This window comes from Centruroides vittatus, unplaced genomic scaffold (assembly GCF_030686945.1).
Source record: "Centruroides vittatus isolate TY-2023 unplaced genomic scaffold, ASM3068694v2 contig_272, whole genome shotgun sequence".
Taxonomy (NCBI): Eukaryota; Metazoa; Arthropoda; class Arachnida; order Scorpiones; family Buthidae; genus Centruroides; species Centruroides vittatus.
The window spans coordinates 730,387-753,330 of NW_027121732.1; the positions used below are offsets into that span (position 1 = coordinate 730,387).

A 22,944-nucleotide genomic window follows, 5' to 3' on the forward strand; every position below is an offset into this window, starting at 1 on the left:
TAAATTGGTGCTTGAGGCGCTATCATCGGTGATATGATTTAATTATAATTGGTTTTAATCATTACCGAAGACGTCTCCCTTATTCAAATTAAAATACTAAATATTAAAACAGTTTTGTGTTTTATTTGACAATATCCTGCGGGTAAATCGTTTTTAGTGGCTGTAATTGAGTGTAAATTAGAATAACTAAAATATCGACTCGGCTTTCGTGTGCGTTTCTATAATTTATGACTCGGAAAAATCGGAGTTAAAGATTACGAGTTAGAGTTTTGGTTAATGTCAGCATTAATCAATTTTAGTGGGTTTTTACATCAAATAAATGCATATACCATCTTTGTCACCAGCATTCATTCCAACTGAAGGAATTTCATTTCGTTCTACTGTTCTATTCACCTCGCTCCTTTAACAACAAACCTCATGTTTAATGGATTTTCGGGCAGAAAAGAAAACTAAATAGAAGCAATATTCGATGATGATAAACCAAATATTCTTCCTATCTATCTCATTTTCTACCTTTCAACTTCTACCAATTCTTATTTATACATTATTGTAATGATAATTTTAATATTGTTTACATTTAAATCGACCTTTTACAAATCCCATTCGTGTGTTCTTTCCTGGTGCCATTTTATTTTTTTATAAGAATTACTACTTGTTGTTTTATCAAAGATTCACGCAACAATCAATAGCGTAAACTAGAATAAATACGGATGCCCGAAGTAGAATCTGCAAACCTATACCGTATTTCACTGGGGTACCACAGTGGCTGCTACATTCACTATGGTACTCCTGGATGAAGGAGTACTGTGGATGTAAAGTAGGCCTATATCCTGTACATTTTCCTTCTTTATTTATTTACAAAGGTAAGTAGGATCCGATTCTCCTCGAATCTCTCCTTGGTTCCGCTACTGCAAGCATAAACGATTAGTAGAAACTAAAACTCTGAAGTTCCGATTAAGAAATACATAAATATAAGAATATTCCGCTGCATTTTAAGAAACGAAGAGGTAAAAATCAAGTAAAAATAGTTCAATTAGAGTGACAGGTAAAGCAATTTACCTTATCGGTGTAACTAAACGTACTGACATCTGTAGGCGTGCCAAACAGGACCCCTAATCGTGCTAAGCAATGCATACCAAGCGAGTCTATTAGTAGCTATTAATGCAACATCACCTGTAAGTGTCACATTCAAATTGAATCATTCGATAATTGATAGCTAAGAAAATAACAGCTAACCAAGAATGGACTTGTTATCAGGAAGAGAACAAAAATGATTTATCATCTAGGAAGAAACTATTCTTTATATTTTTCAAAGCCAGTTTACAAATATATATATATATATATATATTTAATTTTAAATTCTCAAAACTAGTGTCAAGTGTTTCAATTTATTTTATTTCAAGTACTTTTCTGTATATTTATCGAACAAATTCTACTTTCTTTTTCGTCATAACGTACAAGAACACCGAAAAAGTTTCTGTCAACTTTATATATATTTTATTTTATATACTTTTATATAATATTTACGCACAAGTAAGCGTTATGAATTATTAAATAAGACAGTTTTCTACTGTCGAGCGCTTGTTTAAACATTGGAAAGGATTTATAAATTTGTATACAGAGCAGCACAGAAATTAAATAGAAACATAAGTTACTCGATTATAGTTTATTAGAATAAAATGTGAGGAATTTGTCACTTCTTTACGTTGATTATCTCTCGTGTGAGGTGTAATTAGTCGTATTGTTCATCACTTAGTCTACGAAAGGAATAAGAAACCAAGGTTAACAAGTAATTTTTTAAAACATATTTATATAATATATATTTAAAATATGTATTACAAATCTCTAATAAATGTTTCCACTTTATCCTGCAGCCTAGAGATAGGTTTTTGTGGCTTAAAAAGTGAACTACTTTGTCTCCGATAAATAAAATTTTAACTAGAGTGCTTCTTAGATAAGAGGTTGCTTCTTTCCTCAAAATTCTAACTTAATTGAATTTTCATAATCGAATACAATTTTCCATTAATCCTAAAGTGGTTTAACCTTTCTTTTTTTCTTTTTTTTTCCTATCGTCTCGAATAGGAAAGCTCTTAATAGATTGGCATGTCTATCAATGAAGTTCTTTTCGATCCTTCCAAGAGTATTTTCTTATTACTTTAAAAAGATCAGAAGATAATAGTTTTGTATCAATTACTACTGCGTTTTTATCTTTAAAGGAAATTCTTATATACATAATTTATTATATAAAATATATATTATTAATTTTATAGAATAATTAAACATATTTAAAGTTGTTAAAATGGATATTTACTACACGGTTTGCCGGCTTTTTTATCTAAGTTTATACATTTTTTTTTTACTACTCTAAAAGGAAAAACAAGGCTTACAAAGTGTTATCAGTTATCATATCGTTACAGTATTATTACATAGAGAATATTAGATATAATAGATAAAAAAAGAGATAACAAAAAACCTTAGATACAGCAGGAATTTACGCCAATATGCCATTGCTTTATAGATTTTGAAATCAGTTTTGCCAGTGGCAAAAATATCGCTTTCGTATCACTAACATCGTTTTATGTGCGATGAAAGCAACAAAAATATCTACAGGCTCCACCATATCTTCAAATATTTATATTACCAGCGTATAAAATCCTTCGAATTTAACTACTTAATGTTTATCAGCAATTTCTAATCGTAATAATTCTAATTAAACTCATCGCTTTATTAAAATCCAATTAATTAATTCTCTTTAATAGTTTATATATTTATAATTAGAAATTTAATTTGCTTATTGTCATCCTTTTTCCTTGTATTAGTTCAATCGAGACTTGGTAATAACGGAATGGTAACTAAAATGAGTATATCGCGTTTTCATTAGAACGAATTCGCTATCTAATTAACAATCTTTCTATGCATTAATAATGTTAAGCAATTAAGATTTAAATGCATCAATTCTCTCCAGTGTTATCTTTCGAACATTAATAAATAGTTTCCTAAAATTATATGCTTATACATTAAATAATAAATAATACGCGATCGGAAACTACAAAAAAAGAAAAGAAAGAAAGAAATTTCCTTCCGTCGAAAGTGTGTGTTCAGCTTAAAATCGCCAAACTCGTTAACTACATACGATTTATTAGAGATAATTTAGTTATCCGAGATTTGTATTATGTTCAATGATAAATGCTTAATTCAATTTTTAATATAATTCGTTTCATTTCAGGCTCGATTGAACTATTCGAAATTCACTTTTATCAATCAAAATGCCATCAGGCCAACAAGACGACCAAGAAGGAAACTTAAGCCGTTATCTTGGCGATTCCCACGACCAAACTGGGTCCGATGTCCATTTATCCGTTAAAGAACAAGTAAGTGTATATATCTAAATATCTTATAGAACTTTAAAAAAATTGATTTTTTTTATAATCATTTATTATTACTGTATTATTATTATTTTTTTTTTCTGAGGGAGTTGGCGCAATCAATTTTGTGATGAACGTTTGACAAAAATTAATGATGTTTCACATATCATTGATTATCTCTTGTTTTTCTCGACAAGATTTGATGTTATTTTTATAAAATAACAAGATTGAGTGCTTGTTATAAAGACACTAGAATATAACTTTCTGTGTGCATCGCAGTATGTAGGCCTTCTTCTTTTCCAGTATTTTTCAAATAAAGACGTAAAATATGTCAGATTTTAAAAAAATTTTTCGTTTTCTAAAAGTTTAAAGCTTTCTACACCGGGTCCTTATCTATATAACAAACTGTCAAGACTTCTATCTGTTCTTTTTTATTATATATATATATATAGGCTACGTTAAGTAGCTTACATGCGGGAAACAGTGTAGTAAATTTTCTGTAATTCGCAGATTAGAGGAGAATTATTTTAATAAAAAATTATGTATTATAAGTATTAAAAATATAATGTAGAAAAACTTGTAGGAGAGGAAAGATCGCGTGGATAAGAAGGCTGAAGTTAGAAAAATCAAATTGTGAAGTAGTAAGTAAATCGACAATAATCTTATTGTAAGTGAAAAATTTCTTATACAATCGACTTGAACAAATATCTAGACTTAAAAAAAAGGCAAAAATAAACAGATCCATTTTCATTTTAGCAACAGCAACGAAAATAAAATTGCTTTAGTAGTAAAAGCAACATTGCAACGACTTCCATACAACATCAATAACTTTTTTTTAAAAATCCTCTTGTATATCTGTGAGTGCTTCCAGATGCTTCAAACAGGTCACGAAAAACAAAGAATTCCTTATTTGGTTAACCAAAGCAGTAAAGTTAAAAACATTCCTTCTTCTTCTTTTTTTTTTTTTTTTTTAAATGATAAATCTATAGGCTACTTATTAAAACTTTATCAAAACTTTTACCCCAAAAATATCTTTGTATAAAATTTCTAAAAGTGAGTACGTTTCTCCCCCCTGCATTTCTATTCTTTCATAAAGAAATCCACAGGAGAAATTCATTTTCAGCTGTGTATTGACATCCACCGGTTCAATTCAACCATCAGGCAACTGCCAAGATGGCTGAACTGCACCTTCGATCGAGAGTGCCTCTATCAACGAACAATAAACCACAACGGGGCATACTTGGAAACCTTCCAGAATTGTTGGACAAAGGAAGATCGAGCCGCTTTAATGAACACAGATGACATTTATACGTTTTGGCGAAAATGCAACGTCCCCCCCCGTTAACTCTCGGTGTTTTGTGGCTACTGCTACAAAAAACCCGAATGAATTTTTTTCCTCTTTCTAGATATACATGCAAAGAATATATTTATTATTATTTTCTTTCTAAATTCTCTTCATCCATGCAGTAAAACATCGTTTAGAGTGTAGTTAATAAATTTTATAACATCTTAATTGCTCGGAGAAGATTACTTTTCTCATTTTTCATATTCAAGCTGAAATAATTCTTGCTAAAATAAGGCAAATTTATTTCTTTATTTTATTTTTTTATCCGTTGCTTATCCCGATTTATAAATTGATTTAGCATAATTTAATTCATCTACCTATAAAGGAAACTAAGTGAAAAATATATAAAAAATGAAGCTAAATATCTCAAAAGACATTGTTAGGTTGAAGCATATGAAATACTGCCAGAAACTAGGCAGAGAACACACGATAATTACCCTATTAGTAACATTCAGTAATTCAGTATTATGTAATTGAGTTAAGAGACTGTGGTTTCACTAGTTTGGATAATTAAGGAAAGGGGAATACACATGATTTACCAAAACATGTTTAGAAAACAAAACTAAGTAGAAATGGGTATTAATTTGTCCTTTTCTCTTCATGTTAACTACAATAATATATTATTGAATAAGTAGAGAACATGTTTCTAATATTAACACTGCTGTGATGATAATATAAACACCTTTAAGGTTTATTTTCTAAAAGAATAATAGAATTTTTAATGTTTTAGTCCTTGTAAACTGCTCGTGAAATGCAGATTTTATGTATATTTACGCTTACTTGTTTGGGGTTATTGTTAATGTGGAGGAGGATACTCATTGTCATTGTACATTTCCTATTGTAAATAAGATAAATAAATTATTCCTTTTTACAATAATACAATAAAAATTGAATTAATATTCAATTTTTATTGTATTAGGAAGGACGAAAATTTGCATTTCACAAGAATTTTACAAAAATCAAAACACGAGAGTATCAAATATTCTATTCGCAGATAAATACTAAGCATATTTATATCACGATAAGCACATTTTAATGTCATCATTCTTATCATATAGATCTACTCTCTATTATTGCGAGTATAATAAGAGTATATCTTCGTTATAACGTTATACTCGGATATAGACTTATTACTCTACGCTACAACGTGCAAGCTCTTTCTCCTCCCTGTACTAAATAATAATGTGCAATATGTGTAAAGTATTTTTGAGAATAGAACGTGTATCAAATACTCGATATCACGTAAAAGAAGTTGGATATATAACTTAACTATAATAATAGAAATTAATATTGAGAAAGGCAAGAATCCGATAAATAAAACAGAAAGAATTTAATAAGAGAAAGAAACCAAAATTAATGAATAACAATGCGGAAGTTAATGAAGAGCGTAAGAAGTTGATAAAGAGAAATGAAAGAACGTGATGAAAGGTAATGAAAGAAATCTCGAATTATAATAATAATAATAATAATAATCAGCGTGCATTTTATATTAAGGTAAGAGATAATCAAAGCATAATATTCATAATCTATTTTATTAAAATCGAGTAAATCATTTTTGAATGATACGACATGGGATGGAGCTCGTTTATATTCATAACTTCACGTGTCACGGTTGATATAAGATTATAATTATAAATTAATGTTTTTTTTTATATTATTATTATTATTTAAAGAATAAAAATTAATTACCGAATGTCTATCATTTAGCATAATGTATCAAGTTTGTAAAGTATACTTTTTTAAAATTTAACTCGTTAGAGATTTTTCTTTTCGATAAATAATTCACTTTAATTGCTTTTTCTTGTCTCGTCTTCTGTTTTTGTCACATAGATTGCCATAATGTCACTTTACCTACCTGATAAATATTTCAGGTTCTCTGTCTGTCTGTCTGACATCACCGCGAAACTTTTTATCACAAATAATATATTCGAAAATAATTATTAAAAATTAAATGCTTGACTTTACAACAATAAAATTTAAATAATTTTAATTAAAAATGGATTAAAATAATATCTTACTTATTTTCGATGTAAATTGTATAACAATGGAAGAATTTAGTCGAAATATCGAGTTATTAACGTAATTAAAATTTATATTTTAAAATACTTAAATACAATTACTATTGAATAAGTTTCTATACGATTAAAAATGTATTTAATAAGCATTTCGATAATTGCTTTCATTAATTGAATTTTAAATTTTTATACTTTCATTTTCCGAATATTTTTAAAATTTAATTGTATTTAAAGGTTTTTAAATGATAAATTATGTATTGAAACATCGCGCGTATCTTTTATTCATAAAATAAATTATTAATTATATATTCTACTGCAGTGAAATTCTATTTTTATTCCTGTGAGTTTTTAGTAAAATTTCGAAGAATTTTTGAAATTTTTTATTTCCACGAAATTCAAAGAATTTCATAACAATTTTACCAATTAGTAGCATTCAATACGTGTACAACAGGATAATTTTTATATACGAGCCAATATTACAGTTCACCCTGTTGCCGAATCTACCCCCTGGTCCTGCTGAGTTTCATCAAGACGTCCTTCAAACGTTCGTTAGTCTCTCATTCATCGTAATCATCGTCTTTTATCGAATATTCGAAAGCTAAGAAATAAATATTCGAAAAATAATACAATAGCTAAGTCTCATTTCTATAAAATAATGCTCGGGATTACGTTAAAAAAATAAATAAATAAAATACCGGCACATAAAAGCATTACCAAGCATAGTTTGTTACCGATCTCATGAAATTCTCTGACATCTTCAATCCTTGCATGGAATTACTTCACGCAAGTGGAGCTTGTAAGATAAGACATGATTCTGTAACACTCCACTGTGCGTGATAACCTAATAGCATCCTGAATTACATTATCTCTTGGAAACAATAACAGGGATAGTATATATATCCATAATTAACAAAAAAATCCCTTCCAATATATATATATATAATACTATGGTTTATTAACTGATCATGGTATAAATGCTGTAAAATTGATCCTATTTTATAGTATTTTCTATGACTTATCTTCAAGTTTTGAAGTTAAAAAGTGCGGATGAGTATGAAAAAATCTTTAATTTTCAACGCTTAAGCGGTCCATTACACCCAATTTTTCTTAACTTTAATTCGTAAATTGAAAAAATTTATAGATTCTGTATAAAGTAAGACCATTTTAAGGAAATATAGCCTATGTTTTTAATACTCCTTCCATTAAAATTTTAAATGAAATCTTTGGTACTTTGCTCGTAATTGTGAATAAAATAAAGAATAAGTTATTTTTATTTAAATTTCTAGAAATGTATTTATTATGTATCTTCTTTTATAAATAATGAAACCGTCAAGAGATGAATCTTTTATTCTGGATGCGTTAAGTCTGTATCTAGAACACCGAGTCACCAAGTCTTATCCATTCATCTCCATAAATTAGGCAAAATGTCTTCTAATAAATCTCATAATTGATTACTTTGTATTTCTCTTAGCAAAACTGCAATCCGTCTTCTCTTTAACTTGTTTAGTTATTTGTTTTTGATCTTGCAAAGCGATCTCTGGGCCAAGTTTGCCCGCATGCCAACTTCTATAATCATCATTAACTTCGCTATTGTATTGAAAATAGGGGTAGTGGCTTACCATTTCGAACTAATAATCATCAATGTCTTCTATCTTGCGGTGTTTACATTGGATTTAAATTCGATACGATTAGTTTATTACGTATGATGTCAAGATTACATATTATCTAAATAATTAAAAATTAGAGAATACTAAAACACTGTACAAATGTCTAAACTAAGCTCGAGAAACTCTATTGGTCTATTGGATTTGGATAGAATTAAACGAATGAATCACGTAGTTCCTTACTTCTCCAAGTACAATCTTATTATATAAGTCTAATCTCGTGTTAGAAGTTAATTTAATATTTGTATTGTTAAAGTTTTATAGGTATAAATTGCCTCTTTTATAAAGTAAATCTATGCATTCTTCTAGCCACTTTCGACTGAAATATAAATCGAATATGTTATTCCTAAACGTTCTTTTGTAAGTTGAAACCTCGATGGAGGCACGCGTTAGGCTATTTAAGAAGAGCTTTAGCGAATTGTTAATAACGGTTAATTTGTAAATCGGACTAATTTGATAATTAGAGAGGAAGAGCGGGTTGAAATTTAAAGAAACGAAGACGTGATGGAACAAAGCTTTTGGCTTCGTACGTTGAACTCGCTTGTCGATGAGGACGGATCGATAGAGTGGATGGGCGACCTGGCAGCACAAACATTGCCAACTAAGCAGTGTCTAAAATTAGATCCGTTGTCCGTCGAAATCTCGGGAGATGTCCGATGCTGTTAACATAATGTCTGCGTTTGCTATCGGTAAATGCAGTTTATCTGATGGCCTACAATTGATGTCCTACAATATTCACCCGCAATCCGTTTCTAAGCTCCATCTTAAGGTGCCTTAACACATACTCTTACCTCTCTTCTTCTTATTTTTTTTTTTATTTGGTCGGTCACGATCGGAAAGAATAAACGTCTTCTCAACAATGGCTTCGTTCGTTAAAGGGTTTCTGGCCCGAGGTTTTCAGTAGTTAGGCTCTTAGACATTGTAGAATTCGTCGCGAGTAGCAAATTGGCCTACAAGGCCATCGCTTTTCTTCGTGCCATGGTTTATAAAGGCATTTATCAGATAATACAATAAGAAGTTTGGTACAATGAAGGAATGATAAAGATTGGTTGCCATAGAGACAGCACGTGACGTGTCGTTGATGGGACAGATTGGTGACGATGAGCAGTGCGAAGAGATATGGTGTTTAAATTCCTAAATCTCTGTTCTTTTTCGGTAATCCTCCACCGGCCTAACTCGCGAGAAAGACGTTTCACCAGATCTATGCAATAGGATTAAGTTGATGGAAGCTAGAAAAATGCCCAGTAGTAATGAAACCAATGTCCTTTTCGATAATCGCTTTTGGTCTTCACAAAGTATCTAGTCAATATCCGAGAAACTCGTCTATAGGCTCTAAAACAGACTCTTATAGCCCTCACACAGGCTGTTATTTTAAACTGAATCCAACACATTTTTATCTACAAATTATTTAATCAATTTCCACAAACGTTTTCTTATAAAAATATATATCAATATATAAAGGAAGAATTTATTTTCGGATAGACTTTAAACGCCTATAATTAAAGGCAAACTTTAAAGTAGAGGCTATCGTAAGAGGATAAAAACTATTCGACAAATGTTAGATCTTCGCTCGAGTTGCAGCATTTTCAATTTGCAGAGCAAACCAATCTGTTAGGTTAGTGCTCGAATGTGGAAGCTGATAAACGGAGTAGCTGCTTAGGTACATTTGCAATGATGATGAATCAGTTCAGCTTTACTCCTACAATTCATTTAGAACGGTTAGTCCCTGGAGCTATTCATCCGTCATTATTGATATGGGGTCTAGAATTAATTTCAGATAACCGTCCATCAAGTGAAACGATGCTATCCCTGTAGATCTTTGCTCTTGTCGCCGTTGGGTGCGTTTAAACGGAATTCCAAGCCAAACATTGCTCTCAATGCTCTACTACTACGATAGGAATTTCGATAGTGAGACACCTCATTGACACTGCATAGAATAGGATAAAACTGAATTAGACTTACATAGGAGCGGATTAGCATCTCTATTTTCTTTTATGTTAACAATCTTTGTGTACACTCTAACGCCAAAACTTTTTTTTTAAAAAAAGGAGGGTTAATATTTTAAAAATAAATGCTAAAATATTGATTAGTAGAGGAAAAATTCTCTTGATTTATTAAAGAATATTCCGAGAATTGCAAATACCTTACATGTAAAACACGATCATGATATGAATATAAATATAGTTTAAAGCCTTTTTCTCTACAGATGAGCGTCACGTTATGTCTCACTTTACTCTTCCACTCTTAATTCTACTCAAGATTTTTAAAATAAAAATAAAAAGCTTTCAGCAGCAGCATCAGCATCAGCATCCACTATAAACAATTCCCTTCAATGCACTAATTAAATGAGGAGGGAAGCGCATAACAAGCTGATTGTAAACACTAGGTGACTAGCCTACTTAACAAACACTTCTTTGTGACGTCATCCATCACGCCATACGGGCGTCAACACTTCTGACGCCAAGTTTTGCGTCCGGGATCATGTAACACTGGACGTTAATGGACTTAAGTTTGTCTGGGGACAATAAAAAACAAAAATCTAAACCCATTTTGAAACTTAGATTTGAGCATTTATACAGAAAAATTCCAAGCGAAATCAATCGAAAATTCAAATTTAATTAATTAAAAACGCAAACGTTAAGCCGAAATTATAAAAATATTTGCTTTGGTAATGGATATAAACATATAAAATTAATTTTTAAAATCATTTATTTATTTTTTTAAATTTAAACCTGTTTCGAATAAGCCAAACGTGTGTAATTTATTAAAATTAGCGAGTTTCGAACTAATCGCGCTAATTAATTTTTATATCATTTTTAAATTACTAAATTTAAAAAAAACAAAAAAGATTTGGCGAAGATCTTCGCAAAATCAATATATTTCTAGGCTATTTTTGGACGCAGCGAGTATAAAAATAGAATGTATAACAGTTTTTTCCAGATATAATCGTTCGAAATTTAATAGAGATTTATATCAGAAAAATTCTCGCAAGTTTTTTTTACAAGGTATGCCCATATATATTCTTTTCCCCCGATTTTATTCAAGAATATTTACGCATTTAACCTATAACTTGTTATTTTTTTTATTATTTGTGCCGTGTACTCGAGAAGTAAAAAGATAATCCGAGAGTAACGTTACAGAAAAGTAGAGAAAAATGACTTTTTATACGCTCGAATGTAAGAATTTTCCAATGATAAATCTACTGTAGGAAATTGCGGTTGTTTCCCGATGTGACAGGCTTCTAGAAATGCTTTATTTTTAAGCGAAATCATTTGTTTAATAGACATTTTCCAAGTCAGAAATGTGTCATTCCCTCTACTGATTGTATTTTGTTACGCCGAAATATCGCTCCATCTCTGTCACATGATCCATTCTCTCATCGTCTATGGCTCAATACCAAAGGATTTTTAACTTTTAAATCATTACGTTCAAAAGTATACCAATTTAATTAAGCGAGAGTTTAAAAGTTTTTAAAGGTTAATCAATTTTAGCTATTCATTAACTCGATCATAAATAATTTATGACGTAATTTATTAATGTTACGCATTTATTAATAAATGCCACATAGATATATGAGTCGAGTGTTAATGAGTCATGCTCTTCTATAAGGAATAAAAGTATACAAACAAGTCGAAAATTAATAAATGGACCGTTGACGAAAGCGTGACGTCGAGTTTATCTTATAATTCATACAATTATAAAATATATATACATTAATATTTATCATAAAAAAGAAGAATTAAATTCCCCATTGAGGAATTCGGTGTTTACTTTAAAACCCTATTTTTAGACATTTAACGTGTGCTCAAGAAGTGTATAAGAGGTCGTGGAATTATTAAAATAAACTAAAGGGTGAAGAGTAGAACATGTACACGAGTTTTAGTAAGAAACTAGAAAATTTTGGTGGTTTTTTTGAGCCCCTTTTTTACGTTACAAGACCTTGAACCTCATAAAGTAATTGGATCACCATTATGGAAGTTCAAGCACCAGAAATGTATTTTTAGTGGCATTTTTTGGAACAATTTGGAGTGTTTACAGTCAGGTTGTCTCCGATTCTCGTTACCAAAATTTCATCGAAGTCGTTTTAAACACGTTTATTTATAGTAGAAATCCCAAAAGGTGTAGAGAAAAATACACATGGGTTATTCGTATCGGGATCGTTCCTAACGCTACATTACTCTGAGGAAATTGCTCGATAACCTTATTATTACATTTCTATAAAATTATACTTGTCATCTGGTCTCGTTACTGATATAATATATTAGATATTTCACAGATAACCTCGTATATATAAAATTAGGACATGGCTCGGGGCATTCGGACGAGAGGCGAGTAATCAAAATAGTAAATCCGGTATGTCCATTAATATCTTCGGGTAAAGGAATCTAAAAATGGATGATAGAATGACATTCAGAAACAGAAAAATCGTACGTAACACTCCACATTTACGCGTGGTACGATTTAGAAGGTCTTGGCGGATGTGATGACATCCACAGGAAGAGTTAGGTATTAACATTGGAGAGACGGAGTAGCTTTCCTCCTTTTTTCAGTTTCATCTGCCAATCAAATCTCTTGTTAATCTCTCGTCGAGGACACGTGATGAACGGATGTAGCACTATACACAACCGGACATGCCTACGATCTACCGACGGAAGTCATTCCAAATATACCACTACTATCCGGATGTAGTGAAGGATATGATGAGACTAGATGACATTCGCCATACTTAATAGAGAAACGAGAATATTTTTTTCTCATTTTTACATGCAAGAAAAGCTAATTTAGTAAGTAAAGATGGTCGGTAATTATACATTTTTTAAAATAATTTATATCTAAATTAAATGTCTAAGAGAGCCGCAAGTGGTTCGACTTTTACCATATTTAACCGTAACAAACGTCAATGAGTTAGCTGCCAAAACGGCTTCATTTATTTAACTTTTAGTGGGGAATTTTTACGTCAGCATTCTTTACGTGGCAGGTTTATTAATTGATGTTGAATAATAATAGATTACCCACCTCGAAACCGTTCGATAGAGCATAACGTTACCGTTTTATTCTAAGTTATATCTTATCGAAGTTTCGACTTTCTATATTGAAGTGCAGTACGTTGCTTGGCAACAAAACTTCGACTTCTGTAATTACGCCTCCCTTTGAATGAGTCAATTAATGTCTGTATTAGTCAGTTCTTTCCAAATAATAAAAAAAAAAATGGGAAGAAAGAATAGGAAGATCTAATGATATGAAGGCTTTCAACATCATGTATAAAATGATAACATATTTTAATAATTAAAAGTAAAAAAAAAAAGATTTTTCTTGGGACTCCGCCCAAATTCTAGTCCTTTTTCTGAGGCAATTAAATATCTTTTTAAGCTGGAAAATAGTTTAAAACTGTTCCAGATGGGATGCAATTTTTAATAATATTCTTGACTTTAACAAGATGTTTACTAGGAACCAATTTTTAAGCATCTTTAATAACGTTCTCCCTCATTATATCTTCATTAAATGATGAAAAAATTGAAGGGAATGAAGTAAATTTACCCCTATAAAAATTTATTTATTTATATATTAATACTATAATCGGTAAATCTGACGTGGAATTAATGTTGATGTTTCTATGACATAATAAGATTAGCAACAATTGTATATTAATATTAATATTACTATATGATTAATAAAGTTAATATTACAGGATAATACATCACAGCGAGTTTGATAACGTCACTTTTGTGATGTAACCAGTAGAAAAACTCGAGAGAAATTTTCTTCTCGAGTTCTCAAGCCATAAATATTTAAAAATTCATCCACGATAACGGCTTTTATATATATATAAAAAAAATGATTTTTTAAAGTAAAATATTAATTTAAAATTCAAAATATTCCTTATCAAAATTAAGCAGTAACTAGATTATTTATTTATCAATTTATTAAAACTCATTTTTATATGCTAGAAGAGTAATATTAATCCTTCTCTGCCTAACAAACTTCTCATTGCTTGTAGGATTAGGTAAAGAACGAGGAGGATTTTTTTTTATATGGTACGTACTTACAAACGATAGATAAATGATTTTATCACATATTTAATCCATTTATATTGGTAAAAATGCGTATCTGGGTATCTAAATACTGTATAATCGCCGAGGATGATAGTATTTTTAACATGGTTTACACGAGATGATCGATAGAGATCGATAAGTGGACAATGCACCCTCCAGTAACTAAATATTGAAGTTGTAGCAATAAAGTAGTTAAACTGAATCCCCGTTTGTTTCATTACCAAAAATAATAGTGAACGAAAATAGAAAACAAAAGAAAACACAATTGATGGTAATTGTGTATTTTGGTTTGTTAACATTACTCTAATGGCAGAGTGAGAGGATGAGGAGGAATACAACTTGATGGAATGTTTTTGCTTTAGTTTATGGATCCCATTAGCCGAACCTATTGGGATATTATCCGTTTTTTACTTTTTTAATAAAATGTATTGCGCTTTTTGAATAATTTGTGAATTTTTACTCTAGTGGAAGCACTTAAAAAATTTTCTAACATCTTATCCCTCCAACAATTCTCTTACATTATAAATCATGTTGTTGAATATTAAAGAAATACGATTAATTTTCTTTTCTTATAACTTATTTCCCGTTTTTATTAATAAATATTTAAAATATCTTACTTTTAATTTCTTATATTTCACCATAAAAGTTAAACTAGTTAATTACTGAAAACTTTATTAATTAGAACTATGTAAAAAGGTTATATATTGTGTCAAAATGATAAGAATATTTAAAAATTTAAAAGAATTCATTTATAACGTAAATATTTCTAATATTTTATGAATTATATTTTAAATATCTTGATTATTAGCAAATCCATACAACTTACTTTTCTAAGAGCCAAAAATAAGTAAAAATTCAATATTTTTAATATTTATTTGGCTTTATTTATATATTCATAATGTATATATTATATTTTATTACATATAAAACAATTTAAATTATTTCTTTTCAACGCAACTCCTTAACAATTCATCATCATCCCTCACAAGGTTCATGTAAGGAATTACATATTAAAATCATATATTTCAGCATCAGGAAGACAATAATACGTTCGGTTTGCATTATTATTTTCTAGTAATATTTATAAGAATTCTTTACAACCGGAAATAAATTTACATTGAAGTTCCACGCGTGAAATTTAACAAGAAATGTCATTTCTATCGATTAATTATGATTAATCATCTATAAAAATGGTATGCTACGTCGGAAATAATGGATCTGCATTGCAATAATACATTTTGTTAAGGATATAACATGTATGATTCTCGTTACATACACTCGATTTTCTACTTGACTGCACAATTGACACGTTATGAGGGAAAGACATATTGTTAGGGGAAGTCCAACTGAAGTGCTGTAGAGAAGCAGTAAAATAACTGTGATTATTCTGTCGCTAATATAATGATCTGTGATGATGTACGATATATATATATAATACATCAAAATCTTTTATATAAAAGATAAATAATAAAATATATTATATGTCTGTTTACTTATAAAATCGACCTTTTTTTTGTGTGTGTGTGTGTGAGTGTATATATACATACATACAAGAGCGCTCGGTCTATCGGAATTTATAAGGTCTATACATAGGTAAGTGATCAGATAGAAGAGATATAAGAAAAATTTTATAATTCTCCTACTCGGTTCATGGACCAGAATAGTTTTTCGTGAAGAATTACTCTTATATAACTGTTGTGAATAGGTCCCACCCGTTTCGTGTTCTCTTTGACAGTATCATTACACGTATTGTTTTTGGAATAGTAAAAGAAAAAATGGGAACATTTTTTTTATACAATGCGAAACGATCGTAAATAATACCGAATTTCCATTTCTCTATTTCCATTTTATTCAAAAATATTATTTAAAATAGATACAATATTCAATTTTTACAACTTAAAAAGGGGGTGGTGGTATTTATTTTTATATTTAAGAGTCTCATAAAATGCCATTTTTAAAGTTAAAAAAAATGATTTTAGGTTGAGAATTGATTCAATTTCTATGAAAATTGTTTATCATTTTTCTATTTTTTAAAAAATTTTTTGTTATTTTCTTTCAGGCGGCGCAATTTGAAAGATTGAGTCGTGAACTAGAAACTGAAAGACAAACAGTTGTTCATCAATTGAGTCGGGTAAGTTTGGCTTTAAAACATAAACGTTTATACAGCAATAACTCTTTCCTTTCTATCGAATTCTTCTTAAAAACACCAAAGAAACAATTTCCCTGGTAATAAATATAAAAAAAGTATATTATATGTAAAGCGCTTAATTACAGAGACACTAAACTATATCAAACAAGGTTATACAATGGTGGAATTTTTAAGTTATAACCTCATCCCTTAGCAAAAAAATAATGTTAGATTTTCGAAGAATGCAAAATAATTAACTTAAGAATATATTAAAAATGTTTATTAAGAGTTTAAAAATAATAAAATTGTAGTTTTAAGTAACAACTTTGGCTTGATAAAAAGCAATTACCATAAAGAAAATCATAAAAAAAAATACTGCTTTAGAGATAATTTTAGTACCTTTTCCTTAACTGCATTCTTCTGAAAATGGATTTAGAAAAGTTCATTCAGAGAAATTGTATACGCCTGCTCTTAGACTTACTCTAATAGGAATTTCTATGTCTTCTAAGCTTATTAAGTGAAGCTGAGTTTCTAAATTTAAATCATTAATCTACAATAAATTTCCGAAAATTAATTAAAATGCATAAATATCTGTATAAATATATAAAATTATCTTCTCGATAGTGCAATTTCATTCCCGTTTGCAATGAAATATATTTATTAAATCGTGATAACAAAGTGCAATTTCACGTCGTCTCGATACGTTACGAGCATCAACACGAATACCATAGACCTAATTAACCCTCTTGGGAAATAACAAAAATATACATTTGCCGTATTCACTATTAAATATTTTTAATGTTTCCTGGGCAAAAATATTCCATTTTCGTGCCATTCGAGTTAATATTTGTCGGTTTGTTTGTCTGTCTGCCTGTGCGTGTGTATTTATTGTAAGAGCGGCGAGTGAATGATATATTTAGTAATTAAACTAATTGAAACGTCATTAAATTTTTAAGTATAATATTTAATAAAAAATACTCGAAATTAAATTTTTATATTATACATTCGACAAAATACTAAATAATAACTTAGAAATCAGAAAATGGAACTGGAATCGTTGGCTGATTTTGCGCTTCGGGCCTTATTAATGCGTAATAGTGGGCCACTTTTGTCAGGAATCATCAAATCGATGTTGAATCGTTACTTATTTAAGGCTTTGGGGCCTTCTTAATGCCTAGTAGTATGGTCCTTTGTGAGAAATCGGTAAATTAAACTGGAATCATTGGCGGATTTCAGATACTGGGATTTTTTTTCGACCGGAATCGTGGGGCCTTTCTCTCTCTAAAGAAATAGTCCAACCATTAAATTCGCTGCCCAACCGAATGCAAAATTTATTCTAGAAAATCTTATAAAAATCTTAAAAATAAAATATTTGATTAATATAAAAAATATATTTTATCTTTTCTTTTATCTTTATCTTTATTTTTAAATGAATAAATAAAATACAAACATTTTTAAAGGAAAAAAAGTCGACTTTGTTTCACGTTATTGAAGTATAAAACTAGAATTTTCGACTGTTTTCGATGGAAAGAGAAGAAAAAAAATAGCAACTAAAATGAATATTTAAAAGGTTATTTACGAGTAAAGAATAATTATGATTGATTCTCATTATTTAATATCCTTTCCGTATTAATATGAAACAGTAAAAATTAGAGGATGATATTTGTCTTAATGAGTTTATTTTCTTATAAAAAGAAAAAAATTGGATGTCAGAATTTACATTTTGTTCTCATTAAGCAACTAAATCATCTCTACGGATAAATTAATGCATAAAATTAACTGGTAGTCGATAAAATCTATTAAAGTTAAGGAAAACAAACTGCGAAAATTGTAAATTTATTTAATTATTAAATAACTATTTTCGTCATTTCTCTTAATAAACGATCCGGGATTTATGTTTATAACATACAAAACGTGTCTCCTGTACTGTACATATATATATTTTTATAAAAAATAAGTGTATTATATAAAATAGATTCATTAATTCTTGATTTTTCCTAACACGAGATGACGTAGAGTGTAAAATGATAAGTTGAGGAGTGTTAATATTTTATATAGTGTAATACTTTATTTTACTTTAAAGAAAACTGAATATGATTGATTTAATAATAATAAGAGTTTATTTTTTCATCATTTTTTTGAATTAATAGAGAATAAGTTACATCATTTTTGTATTAAAAATGCTATTCTCTTCTTAGTATCAGCTGCTTTCTTCATCAAAATCTGACATTAAATCCAATCAGTTTATGGTTAAAACAATAAATAAATATAAATATATAATTAATATACGGATATTTTATTAAATAAATCTTTAAAAAAAGGATAATAAATAATTTAAATTGATTTATTTTTTTTTATTAAATAGATACTTGATAAATCGTGACTTGTTTGCTCATGGATATTAATTACATATAGAGAGACTCATAATGATAAATCTTCAAATTAATATTCATGAATAAGCCCACTTAATAATTATTTCGGCTTATAGGCCTATCATACACAACACAGTGGTACAGTGTATTATATAATTGAACTTTGGGGCATAATGTTAAATTATACAATTGGGAATTTTAGCGAACCTTTGGTAATTTGTAACACACTAATTAGTAAGGAAAATGCGAATTTTTGTTTTTTGTAATGCTGTTTTACATCTCTGTCATCTTATGGCCTACAGAATTCCACACGACTTAAATTGTTTTACTTTTTTAATTTTAAAATAATTAATTATAATTTTTAAAAAATTTTTTTTGGCAATTCTGCCATTTTTTAACGCTTAATTCAATTAAAGTAATAAAATTACAGTCTAAAATTCTAACGGAGTCTGGAGAATTTAAACCTAAAACATAATAATGATACTCCCCCCTCTGTAGAGGTAATAACTGTAATTAAATCATCGTTTTTTAATAAATTATTGAGCAGATCTGTAAAAATATGCGGTTTTTTTAATGCAAATTTCACGATAATGTGCTTATTTTAAAGTTAATCTATCTATTTTTATGTATATAAAATAGAGTGTTTGTTTGTCTGTCCTCTATATACTTCTAAAACCTATCGATCTGCATCGAAATTTCTCATATGTTACTCTATAGGATCTTGAGGGATATATAGGCTAACACGAAACAGCATCCGTCCCGATTACATCAATAAAAGATACCCAATAATGCCGTTAGCTTATTTATTTTTCTGGAAAATTATATATTATTTAATATTGAATCGAATCTTTAGCCATTTGAATCCATATAGCAAAAGTATAGATTGTCTTTAATTCTATTTAAAGTTCCAACAAGGATTATTGATCATGTAATTTAAAATTTGAAAATACCCTAAAGCTTAAGTTTAACTTTCATTAATTTTTAAGTATTTAATGCTTAATTTTTGACTTATCTGAAGCATTTTAAATGCTTTTATATAGCATTTATGCATGTTAAGAAAATGATCATGAATCATTTTAGTCGATATTTACCTGTTAAGTTTAATTAATCAACAGTTAAGTTAATTATTGGGCTGCAATTTTAAAAAGTTGTAGACCTATAAATCCTCACTCTTGTCGGTGTATTTGTCTGTCCTTCTTTTATCTCCAGAACGGAGTTAGATAGATGAAATTGGAGACCGAATGTGGAAATATTAGGGGCAGGAGGCTCCTATTAACTATATACGAACCTCCGACACAAACAGAAAGTCACGTTATTTTAATTCAAAAATTTTTCATTGCTAACAGGAAAAGTATGATGTACAAGGGCAAGACACCGCATTAGTAATTTGAGGTGGAGAGCATTTATTTTATATTAAATAAATTTAAAATATACGATAAAAAATTGTAAGAAATTAAAGTTTAAGAACGAATTAAGTGAGAATTTCGTAATTATTATAAAGCCTGCTGCTGTATGGTACAGTATATTAAATATTAAAGAAAATAAAGTAGATAATAATTAAAGCTTAATTTACATTATGAAAGCGTTAATTGAGAAAATTCAAAATAGAAAATTCAATTAAAATGTTGTTTAACTGTTTATCTAAATTAAAAATACATAGCGCATGAATTGAACTTTAGATAAAAGCATGCCTTTCTAACACACATTCTGCAATTCCTTCTCTTGGAATATTTACATACAAGCGATGTTAATGAGTTAATAGATGAGAGTATAATATATATATATATATATAAAGCTGTGATTTAAATAAATATGTTTTAATTATAAAGTAACTTAGTATTTAAATTACTCGTTCATTTGCTTTCTTTGAAACCAGTTAAAACTTAATTAATTGTTCTTATTTAAGGAATTATTTGTAGAAAGGAGGAAAAAATGTAAATATCGAATTAAGTTAAATATTGGAATTCCATTACAAAATTTATTTTTAACAAGCGAAGTCTTGTTTAAAAGTAAATCTTGAGAACAAGGGAAATCGTGTAAGATTGGTTTATCTTATTATTTAAATGAGTAAATCTAAAATTTTAATTAAAATTTAGATCTAAGGCTTTTACAGCACATAAATATAATTCGAAAATATATTAAATGTAAATATTTTATAGCTTTACGTAAGTCATCCGTGTAAGTTTTTAATGACTTTCGATATTTTTCTCCACCTATAAAAAATATAAATTTAAATGTATATATTTTTTGTAATTTTTATTATATAAAAACATATTTTGATATAATATTTCATTAATAATTTATTTTACTAAAGTTTAATATAAAAAGATGATCATTTGTGACATAAAAATTCGACTTTTTTTGTTATCAAAGTAGCACAATCTGTGATAACAAATTAAGATTTTAGCATTTTAAAAAAAGAAGAAGGAAAAAAAATATTCCGAAAAGGTCATAAAGTTTAAAGATATTTTTTCTAGAAAAGAACATTAAAATCGAATCAACCGTGTGATAAATATGAGTAAAAAAAAAAAAAATGTCAATTTCAAATAATTCCATTCATTGTTGAGTCACGTGCGACGTATGACGTTACAGCAATGCAAATGGCGGTCATTGAGAAATTGATAGAATAAATTCATTCATCGATTTCAATTTCTAGTTGTTTTCTCTAGAATTATCTTGAAAATTTCAAGGTTTTTGATTGGTTATCTCGGACGAGACGTTGCATTACTATGGCAACAATTCTGTTATTTTATTGACGTGTTTCGTTGTAGTAGTCTGTTCTTAGGGTGCGGCATTTTGTGTTGCGTTCCGTTGCGTGCAAAGTTTAGAAAGTACTGACTAGTCCACTGTTCATAAATCATTCAAGATGAATGTTTGTTTCGTTTTCTTTTTCTCTTGAACACCAACAGTTAAAATAAATTCATTTTTTCTTATTTATTTATTGATACACGTGTTCATTTTAGGAATCCTTTTTTCAAATTGTACTGTATTTACGAATTATATACATTTTTTTTTGTAGTAAAAAAAATTGTAAGAAGAAACGTAAGAAAAAGAGAATTACAAGAGTTTTCGTGGCACTTGTTATCAGAACATCCAATCCAGCGATAATTATTTTCCAATATTTCGGTGTTGATAAGGGAAAGTAAACACCAAATAGACCCTTCTGTTTACACGTTCATTAATTAAATCTAGCAGTTTGTTTATGCAATTAATTGAAAGGGTTGATGATATAAAATAATTGATTTCGAGTATAAATTTAGAAATATACTAAAATGTTTTTTCCCCCTCCTTCCTTTTACATTTTAATTTACGTGCGCTTTCTTTAAAATTCTACGCTTCGCCTAAATATTCGTCTTCCTTATGTATTATTTAAAGAGAGAAACGATGAATGATGGAGAATAATCACGAAGATTGTTTTGTAAATAATGAAAATAGTGGAAATCCTGTATAATAATTACAGTGTAGCAAAGGCGATGGTAACTGTCTCATTATTCATTAGGATTTTACAATAAAAGCATAGACAAAATTTAATATTTAAGGTTAATAAATTGTTGGATAAAGTACGTTTATATATAAATTTTGATGCGTTTGAAGTACTGTATGATGTATTATAGACGACTTGGTTTATAGCATGCCAACCATTGAATTAATGCATTCGTTCTATATATTTGTTTGGAGAAAAAATTCCTATAATCCTAGAATCGACTGAAAGTAAAAAGAGAGAGAGAGAGCAGTCAATTCTTCAAATGGATGTTTATAGTTAAGTTTGTCTTCATACACTGCCTAAAAGCATTGGATAAAATGTTTTTATCATTTGAATAATGGTGAAAATGATTGAGGTAGTTGTTCTACTTAATATATATTTTATACATTATTTTGAAAATGTTTGTGGAAAAACTTTGCAAAACAAGCAAATTTTATTTTTGTAAGGCGCTGTAAAATAAAAATAAAAATAAAAAAATATGACAAATTAAACAAGCTTAATTTATCGCTTTTCTAACA

General features: G+C 28.8%; 1 protein-coding gene across 7 annotated transcripts in view; it reads left to right on the forward strand.

Annotated features, from left to right (window-relative positions):
* The window catches only part of LOC136971780 (catenin delta-2-like), a 118,587-nt gene that overhangs the window by 18,521 nt on the left and 77,122 nt on the right, over positions 1-22,944 (forward strand). For all 7 annotated transcript variants that reach the window (XR_010880216.1, XM_067266283.1, XM_067266286.1 and 4 more), the window contains exons 2-3: positions 3,227-3,371; positions 16,502-16,573. Coding sequence is in view for 6 of the 7 variants with exons in the window: in XM_067266283.1 (XP_067122384.1) it covers positions 3,267-3,371; positions 16,502-16,573 (177 nt within the window). In the remaining variant the exon portion in view is untranslated. The remainder of the gene's footprint in view (positions 1-3,226; positions 3,372-16,501; positions 16,574-22,944) is intronic.